Here is a 9,522-nt window from a genome sequence, read left to right on the forward strand (position 1 = left end):
AATGACAGACCAGAACCCGTTTGAGAACCGGTTCCCTTCCGGAATCTATCGCCTGTCTGAAATTCCCAATGATCTTCCCTTATGGAACCCATGCTGAGTCTCCCTCAATAGTTCTTGTCTGCACCTGTTTTAGGTCCAATTGTAGTCTGTAAAATGACAGACCAGAACCCGTTTGAGAACCGGTTCCCTTCCGGAATCTATCGCCTGTCTGAAATTCCCCATGATCTTCCCTTATGGAACCCATGCTGAGTCTCCCTCAATAGTTCTTGTCTGCACCTGTTTTAGGTCCGATTGTAGTCTGTCTTGCAGGTCATTCTGCACCTGGCTTAGACTTGCATGAAATTTAGTTTGCATATCCGTCTGAGTTTGGCTCAAGCTAGTTTGAAAGATAACCTGCATATCATTTTTGAAGTCTTTCAGAGATTCTAATGTCAGCATAGTTCCCAATGACTATAGTCTGTGTGGTAGGCAAAGATGCCGCAGATGTTTGCGGCGCATTTTTCTTAACTAGTTTACTCATGTTCCTGTTTGTTTTTTAAATTCTGTTATATAACTAGTCACCCAGTGTCTTTACTGTTTACCCCTCCCTCCTATTTTTTATCTTACCAGATTCAATATTAAAATATCAAAACCAATATCAAACCATACATTAAACTCAATATAAGTATCTTCCCAATCCAGACTCCCCCAAAATTTTCACTTAAATTATTCTACCAATTTATAACACTTTAAATCTGACATTCATCAAATAAAATTTCTCTAAGCATCTTTTAGTACACACGCATACAAACAGATGTAAAACAACCCCAGGGGAGAACTAGTGGTTAGATTACAGGCGTCTTCAATCATTTCTGTATCTCCTCAGTAATCCCAGCACATCCTGTTTCAGGTCTCTTTACAATTCTCCAGATCACAGTTAGGTTCCAGTTCCAAGTTAGTTCGCTCCCAATATATTCCAGGTGTAAATTGAAGGGTAAGCAGATCCAAAACCAATAGCAGATGGCAAATAATGGAATCCAAACTTCTTTTTTATATTCCAACCAGGTAAAAGCCAATATAGTCTAACAGGTAATGTCAGGTTCTGCAGCAAGTAAATCTCCACACACGTTTCCAAGGAAGCGTTATGCTTTATTAGATTACAAAACTGGTACCCATATCCACAGGATTATTGTTAGGAAGGACCATGGGGCGGAAACATCCTTACATATAGTAGGACGGGGGATACATGATAATCGGGAGAGTCGCAGTGCCTCATGAGAGCCGAAAAATTCACACCAGGGGTGGAACACAAGCCCTCCCTCCTTCACAAGGCCAGACAGATAATGCCATCTGGCAGAACTGGCTCCCACGGTCACCCTAGCAATGTTTACTGCAAGCGACAGAGCAGTGAGCAAGCCAGGATCAGGGACGGGAACAAGCAAAACATGGCAGCTAGCTGACAGGTAAAGGTCTATTTTTCAGAAGTAATAATAGTTAAAAAACAACTGCAACAATAACAGAAAAATAAAAATATTTATCTAACAAAGGTAGGTGGAAGAATCCAACAAAAATATGTGGAAAATACAGCCAGTATTTTCCAAATTTATAATCCCAAGGTAGGTATGAGAATATCCAGTGTTTTCCAGTTAGCCCAACCAAAATGAGCAGATTTATTATCCAGCCAAGGTGGGTAGTAGAATAGCTTTTAACTTCTAATTGCCACTTCTAGTTACCATCTAGTTTACATTCTGCAGTCTTCCTCTCCCATCAACAAGAAAAAATCAAATCCAGTTCAGATACCCAGTTCTGATTGCTGCTACCTTATTTACAGTTTCTCTCCATCTCAGGGAAATAGGCAAAAGTGAAAGTAAAATGCACTTGATGAGCAGAAACGGAGGGGGCTAAGGAGGCTCTCAAAAACATCCTTGTTTAAAAGTATTTATAGTAAGATAACCAAGTAGGGAGAATAAGTGTTTAGGTCTTTAAATCACAGTTTATGAAGTTTGCAGGCAGATTATCTTTGTTTTTTCTACGCTGATCAGTGCAAGCAGCTAAATGCCAAGATGGCGGCTGTACCCACTGGGAGATCGGGGCTTATCTCCAGGTCTCAACCCCTGGTCTAGCTGAGAGAAGTGACCCAAGAAATCCACCTCACTATTTTCAGAGACCCCTTCCAGGGGCCTCCTTGGGTCTAGAGTCCTCTAGCCGCCCCCGAACCCAAAAAAAAAAGTGGGCCAGCTCAGAACATCCCAGGAGCTCCTGGGATGTTACTGACTTTGCTGCTGCGTCAACCGGAAGTTCTCCTCAAAGTAAAATTTAGAATCAGTCTTTTCGTTTGTTGTTGTTATGTTAATGCAGTTTTTTTACAGGGACTGTAGGTGGAGCTATTTATTTCGGACAGGGGTGTCAAACATACGGCCCGGGGGTCGGATCAGGCCCCTGGAGGGCTTCTGTCAGGCCCGCAGTGGAACTGGCTGTCTTCTGCTTCTTCTTCCAGTTCTGCTGCTGCTGCTGCTGCTGTGTCATCGTAGGTTTGTAGCTTACAGATATGCACCTGAACAGCATACTCAAGATTGCAACAGCACAGACATTTTGATGCAGTAATTCAGAGCAAGAGGTGTCAGTTATCAGAGACTGTTAAATACACAAAATATTGCAAGAGTGCTACTGTTTTAAGCATGTTTTTATTTTAAGTAAAAAAAACACCCCTTTGTGTTTGTGACCTTTATAAAATTTATATCTCCGCTACCTGGCATTACATTTTATTTCACACACGGCCCAGCCCAACAAGTTATTTATGTCAGATCCGGCCATCATAAGAAATGAGTTCGACACCCCTAATTTAGGACATCTTCAAGTTGCCTTTCTCTAACAAAAGGTTCAGGGCAGCTTGGCTTACCAACCCTACCTTGCTATTCTGGAACAGTGCAAACAGTGACTTCACTACAGAAGGCATGTTGCCATGCAAACTAGTATCATTCAAAAGCATTTCACAAATAGGGGAACAGGTAAACAAAATACCCTCTCACACAGCCATGTACTACTGTTAAGTACACTAGCCCATCCTGCATTATCCCAGTTGTTGAGAGAACGTTTAAGACTAACTTCTAGCTTAATGTCTCTTCGATTTATCGATATGAATATTTTTACGATTTGATGGCTTATTTGCTAGCTCCAAGACATTTACGTTTAGTCCAGGGGTGGCCAAACTTGCTTAACATAAGAGCCACATAGAATGAACATCTGATGTTTGAGAGCTGCAAGACATGACCAAATACTACACACACGTTTTTATTGGAAAATATGCAAATTTGCTTTTTTTTAACATTAAATTGATAACTTTAGATGGGGAGGGAGGGGGAGAGAAAAAGGGTGGAAAGAAAACAAATAGATAGGAGAGGGAGGGAGAGGTGAAAAGAAAGCAACTTTAACGTTAAATATGTCCTCCAAGCCCCCCCCCCGGCGCCCCCACGCAGGCTAGCTTGGCTTGGAGAAAGGATTTAAAGAGACAAACGCCTTCTGGGACTTCCGGTTTGTTGCTTCAGCGATGGCGGAGGCTCTCTCCTGAACAGGGGAGGCATTCCGCGCTCCAGGGGTGTTGGAGGGGTGCCACCTCAAGTGGCACCCCCAGGTGAGGTCTCCCCTTCGCTTCCCCAGCCACTGTAGCGGGAGCTGCACAATATGTGTGAAAGAGCCGCATGTGGCTCCCGAGCCACAGTTTGGCCACCCCGGTTTAGTCTTTGGTGACCTATGGAACTAGTTTTCATTTAGCTTTGTCTCTGGGATGCAAAACAATGTTAGGAAGTTTTGTGTGCTGAACAGCAGTAGGCAGTCTCCACTTCGCTGAAGGAGTTCTTGGGAACATTGGGGGGGGGGGGTTGCTTACAGTGTTCCAGATGCAGGGGGTGATCCAGGTGCTTTTGCTTTGTCAGATATTGTGTAGCACTGAAGCCTGATGCTACTACTTTAATCAGGAGCTGAGCTCACACTGATGCTAGAACACACTTAAAGAACAGAACCTGGGTCTTAATACTGTTTGTCTTAATTAGTTCTTCACTTGAATGCATCAAAAAAGAGCTGAGCTGAAGAATTTATTCCCTGGTTTCCCTGCAGAAAGGAGAGCTTACCTAGCTGCCTCTGTGAACTAGGACTTTATCTGGTGTTTTTTTTCCTACTATTGCAACAGGCATCCCGGGCCCAAATCCTAGATAAAGCCACAGAGTACATCCAGTACATGCGCCGAAAAAACCACACACACCAGCAGGACATTGATGACCTAAAGCGTCAGAACGCCCTATTGGAGCAGCAAGGTGAGCGGGGCTGAGCTGGAGTTCTCTATATGGCCTGTCCTGGGTTAGACCGTCTTATAGTAAAGCACTCTGCCGTATTTATTTTTCTGTGATGGCTGCCTAATGATCAGGGTCTATGGAGCCCACAAGTCTTTTCCCACAATCAGTAAAGCTGTGGTTGGTTGCAAGGACCTCAAAGGTTTATATGCTTGTAGTATGGCACGGACCCCTTAGATCAGTTGAACCCAGTCTCTCCGGACAGCCCAAGCTTTTATGGTGCAGGGTCTCCTCCTCCTCCTTTGCCTAAGCTTCAGGACTTTGACCCAGGATGTTGGTTGTGGGGAAATAGTTTTGATTGGCCAAGCATTGCATAACTGTAAGGCCTTTAATGACTAGAAAAGATACTTGTGGCACAATAAAACAGACTGATAACTTGCTGGTCCCCAGAGACAGATAACAGCTGCCAGCAGTTGGTACTGTGTTACGGGGGTTATATGCATTTCTATACTTAAATCATTACCCAACTCGGTGCACTTTCTGGCTGTTGGGGCAGGGTGTGTAAAATGACTCCCTGAATTGTGACTTTCAGAACATATTAATGTAAGATGCAGGCTCTACCAGTGCTGGCTACTTACAATATCTGTATTCCTAAGAACTGGGTGACTTGCATATAGCTCCCATTTGATTTCCCATTCCGATAGGCTCCACTTAAGCAGCAGAACTGCATCATGTGCTACTGGAGCATTCTCAGGCCCTGCCCAGACTAGATTGGGTTAGGCAGCCCCTCTGGCACATGGGCTGGACGGCAGCCCTTCTGGTCCTTCTATTTGGCGTACTTGGCTGGTTCTTGACCCATGTAACGGAAGGTGGGTGCCTGGAGTGGGCACGCGCTCTGCCTTTGCCGCCTGACCCCACACAGTGGCTAGCCAGGTCTGAGACAAACCCCCCTGAGTTGCCGGCTGGCTGGGCAAACTGGGAGTGAGCCTTGTCTCCCCACCACCACCACCAACACACCTGGCATCTTCAAAGTCACTGTTGGTGGCATTTTTCGGCACTTGGGTCATGAACTAGGCACTCTTACATTTATTTGTGTGAGATTATTTCTGTTGCTGTCTTGTGTGTGCAGGATGGTTTGGCTGTCTTGTGTCACCCACAGAATACTCTGATGTAGGTCCCCCCCACCGTTATGTATAAGGCTGAGAGGATGTCACGCACTAGAATCCATACCTAATAAATCCAAATTCAGTAATCTCTTTATAAAACCGGTCTGCCTCTTTAGTTTACCCATTACTTTTGTTCAGTGTTACTTTTGACCAGGGGGTTCGTGGTCAGGGCTTGTGGAAAAGTCCTGAGGTGGTTTGTTTCAGCTGTTCTGCCACTAAAGGTCTCCAAGCTAACTGGTCTGCCACTTCCAGTAATGTGGTCACAAAATGGTCTTTCCCTTTCAGACACACAAAGAATGACATGATAGCATCATCCCAGACTTTTGCACCACCAGGGTGCATATCCTTTCACACGTGAGGCCCTTGGAACCTAGAGAGCAGAATTGCCAGGCATTTTGAAGTCACCTTGGGGTCCCCCCCCCCGGACTACCCCTAGGGAAGAGTGGAAGTAAATGCAATGCTATCTGACTTATCAAGTTTTGAGTTTTATTTGCTATTTTAAGAACACGTAGAACTTGGAATTAACATGTAAATTACATATGGCTTTAAAATATTTCTGAAGTATGTAAGAAGAACCTTGGTGGATCAGACCAATGTTCCATTTAGTCTAATGTTCTGTTTCCCACAGTGGCCGAATAGATGCTACGGGAAGCCCACAGCAGGAACACGGTGGCCAAGCCCACTTCATGCTGCTCATCAGCTACTGGCCTTCAGAATTATGCTGCCTCCAAACATAGAGGTTCCATTTAGTTGTCATAGCTATTAATGGACCTGTCTTCTGTGAATTTTTAAAACCATCTTATCTATTGGCCGCCACCACATCACATAGCAGGGAGTTCCATGGGGTTAGTTATGTATTGTCTGGAAAAGTATTTTCTTCTTGTCTGTCCTGAGTCCACTGGCATTAACTTCATTGAGTGTCTCAGAGTTTTGGTATTTTGGAAGAAGGCAAAAGTTTTCTCTTTCCACTTGTTCCACTCCATGCATATTTTTGTAAAATCTTTAGTCATAATTTCTCTAAACTAAAAACAGTCAAATCCTTAGCCTTTCCTTATAGGGATTTTTGTTGACCTGTCCATCGCAACCCTGTGTTCTCTTTCCTGGTCTGTCACTGCCAGTTTAGCACCCCTAGTGTAAACATGAAATTAAGAGTTTTTGCACCAGTATGCATCACTTTACATTTTGGTACATTGAACCTTACTTGCCACTATGCTACTCACCTGCTTCACAGTCTGCTTTGGCTCTCACCATCCTGAACAACTTGGTGTCATCCTCAGACTTGGCTGCTTCATTGCTTACTCTGGGTTCAAGGTCATTTATCAACCCATTAAATAGCGCTGGTCCCAGTATAGATTTCTGCGAAATCCCATTGCTTATTTTCTTTTGTTGCAATAGTCTGTCTGCTCCTACTTGCCATTTCCTGTAGTTCAACTGGTTACTAATTTATGAGTGGACCATTCCTCATATCTCAGTACTGCTGAGTTTACTTAGGAGCTATTGGTGAGGGAAAATACAATCATAATTATGTAATAGATGCAAAATTTTATATACACACACACCATCAACACTGAGTCAAAGGAAATAGAAGGGCATGTTGTTACTACGGTTTAGAAACAGTATGTTGCCCATCAACATTATTTGAAGAAATGAGAGAGCAGGGAAGAGCAGCTCAGAAATTAATATTCTCTTATGGAATTAAGGTGACAGGGTCCTCTTATGGATTAAAAATTTGTTAAAAGAAAGCAGAATAGGAATGAATGGACTGCTCTCACACTGGAAGGAAGTGAGCAGTGGGTGCCCACAAGAATTGGTACTATTTAAATTGTTCATAAAGCATTTGGAATTGGGGCTGTATAGTGACCATGCTGGCAGATGGTCTTCAGGGTCATGAACACCAAGGCCTGGCTATGAAGAGCTACAGGAGGCTCTCTTTAAATTGAGTGAGTGGGCAACTGAGCAACAACGTGGCAAATGTACATTAAAACAAATATCCCAATTTAAACTATTTTCTGATGGGCTGTGAACTGGCTCAGACCCGAGACTGTAAGTGATACTGGGGTTATGGCAGATAGTTCAATGAAAATGTCAACTCAGTGTGCAGCAATGGTGAAAAAGGCAAACTCCATGCTGGAGATTATTAGGAAAGGGATTGAGAATACAATGATGAATGTTGTAATGCCCTTGTATAGAGCCACGGTGCAACCTCATTTGGAATACTGTGTGTAGTTCTGGTTGCCGAATCTGAAAAAGAATGTTGCAGAGCTGGAAAAAGCACAGAAGATGGCAACTAAAATAATCAAGGGGGTTGAGCATCTCTCCTATGAGAAAAGGCTGTAACGTTTACTAGAAAAAAGACAACTAAGGGTGGGGACATGATAGAGGGTTATAATATTATGCATAGGGACGAGAAAGTGGGAGAGCCTTTTTTGCTCTCCCATAATATTAGAACTTGGGAGCATCCAGTGAAGTTGTTGGGTTCAAGACAGACAAAAGTAAATACTATTTTATTCAGTGGCTAACTAAACTGTGGAATTCACTGCCAGTGGACGTGGGGATGGCCATGAGCACAGATGCCTTAAGAAGTGGATGGATGGATTCATGGAGGAGAGAGAGTTCCATCAGTCATGCCATCTATGGTGAGTAAAGGGAACCTCCACATTCAGAGGCATCAAATCTCTGAATACCAGTGCTGAGAGGCAGAATGAAACAGGAGGCTGACTAGATGGAACATCTGATCCAGCAGGCTCAACTTAAATTCTTATAATGTAGTTAACCATTTTACAGATACAGCCTCCCAAATTTCCCTTTTTTTCTGTTAGATTTTGGAAGCAGTGTTCACAAATGTACTGGGTTGTTATCTGTGAATTAGCCAGGCGGTAACAGTTTATCATGCTTCATATCATGGCTCTGTGTATAACGTTTGCCTTTCCCCCTGTCCGTATCTCTGTGGTCTTGCATTTTAGTTCGTGCACTGGAAAAGGCAAGATCAAGTGCTCAACTGCAGGCCAACTATTCCTCTTCTGACAACAGCCTGTACACCAATCCTAAGGGCAGCACCATCTCCGCCTTTGATGGCGGCTCTGACTCCAGTTCAGAGTCCGAGCTGGAAGAACCACAGAGCCGGAAGAAGATTCGCATGGAGGCCAGCTAGAAGAGGTCTCTGTTCCAGCTGCCACTAGACACTTGCTGGCTGCTTAAGGACTTTCCTTTCCTTCTTTAGTAGAGGCTCTTGGACTGCAGCTTTCCCAGTTTCTTATCCCTTACTTGACCCCCTTTTGAGTTAATCCAAACCTCTGGCTTGGCAGCTTATCCTCTGGAAGACACCAGCTATGGTATGGCTTGGAGCAGGATGTGGCCCTGTCTTGTCCTGCCCTGTGGCTGCAAGTTTCTAGTGCCAGGAATGCTCAGGCTGTCTGATGAACTGCTGATAGCCTGTGATTGCCTGGGTTGCGTGAGGACAATGACTGCTCCATTGGTCCACTTGAGCTGCACCACTCTCTCTATTGCATTGATCAGAATATTTCTATTTATGTCAACAAGGCCAAATGTCCCCCTGAAGAATCTTGAGGGGGTGGGGAGTAGGAGTTATGCACAGAAGCATTGGTGTATATTCGTTCCTGAAACGATGGTGCAGAATTCGGGGAGATGGTATTTCCTCTTATGGAAACTCAGTCTGGTCAGGTTCTTCCTCCTGCTGTGGACATTGGTGACATGAAGCTTCAGATTCATACCATGAACTCCCTATCAGTTTCTCAGACATAGAGCCAGCTTTTAAAATGTAAATACACCATAAGCTTTGTTACCTGGTACTAATAACTGCATCAAAGCACGGACCTCTTGCCCCCCCATGGCAAATGGGCCAGTCACCCATGTGAGTTAAAAGGGCACAGGCTGTGTGAGTGAGCAAAGGCCTCGGTGTGCGTGTGCGTGCATGTGTGTGTCTTCTTCCCACTCTTGTTTGTGATGTTTTCTGAATTTAGTGTATACAAGTGTAGCTTGGTCTCTGTCCAGGTGTGAGTCTATCCATGGAACTGAAGTATGTTGTACATACTGCCCAAGAATTGTCTTGCAAGTTAAGGCTTCCCTTTACT

The 9,522-nt window shown here is 44.1% G+C and overlaps 1 protein-coding gene across 1 annotated transcript in view; it reads left to right on the forward strand.

Annotated features, from left to right (window-relative positions):
* MAX (MYC associated factor X) overlaps window positions 1-9,522 on the forward strand; it is a gene marked incomplete at its 5' end in the record, with an annotated part of 16,665 nt that extends 7,143 nt beyond the window's left edge. The window contains 2 exons of the mRNA XM_015424961.1: window positions 4,166-4,289; window positions 8,395-9,522. Of these exons, the coding sequence (XP_015280447.1) occupies window positions 4,166-4,289; window positions 8,395-8,582 (312 nt within the window). The remainder of the gene's footprint in view (window positions 1-4,165; window positions 4,290-8,394) is intronic.

The sequence above is a fragment of the Gekko japonicus genome, unplaced genomic scaffold (assembly GCF_001447785.1).
Source record: "Gekko japonicus isolate JY-2015 unplaced genomic scaffold, Gekko_japonicus_V1.1 scaffold1930, whole genome shotgun sequence".
Classification (NCBI taxonomy): Eukaryota; Metazoa; Chordata; class Lepidosauria; order Squamata; family Gekkonidae; genus Gekko; species Gekko japonicus.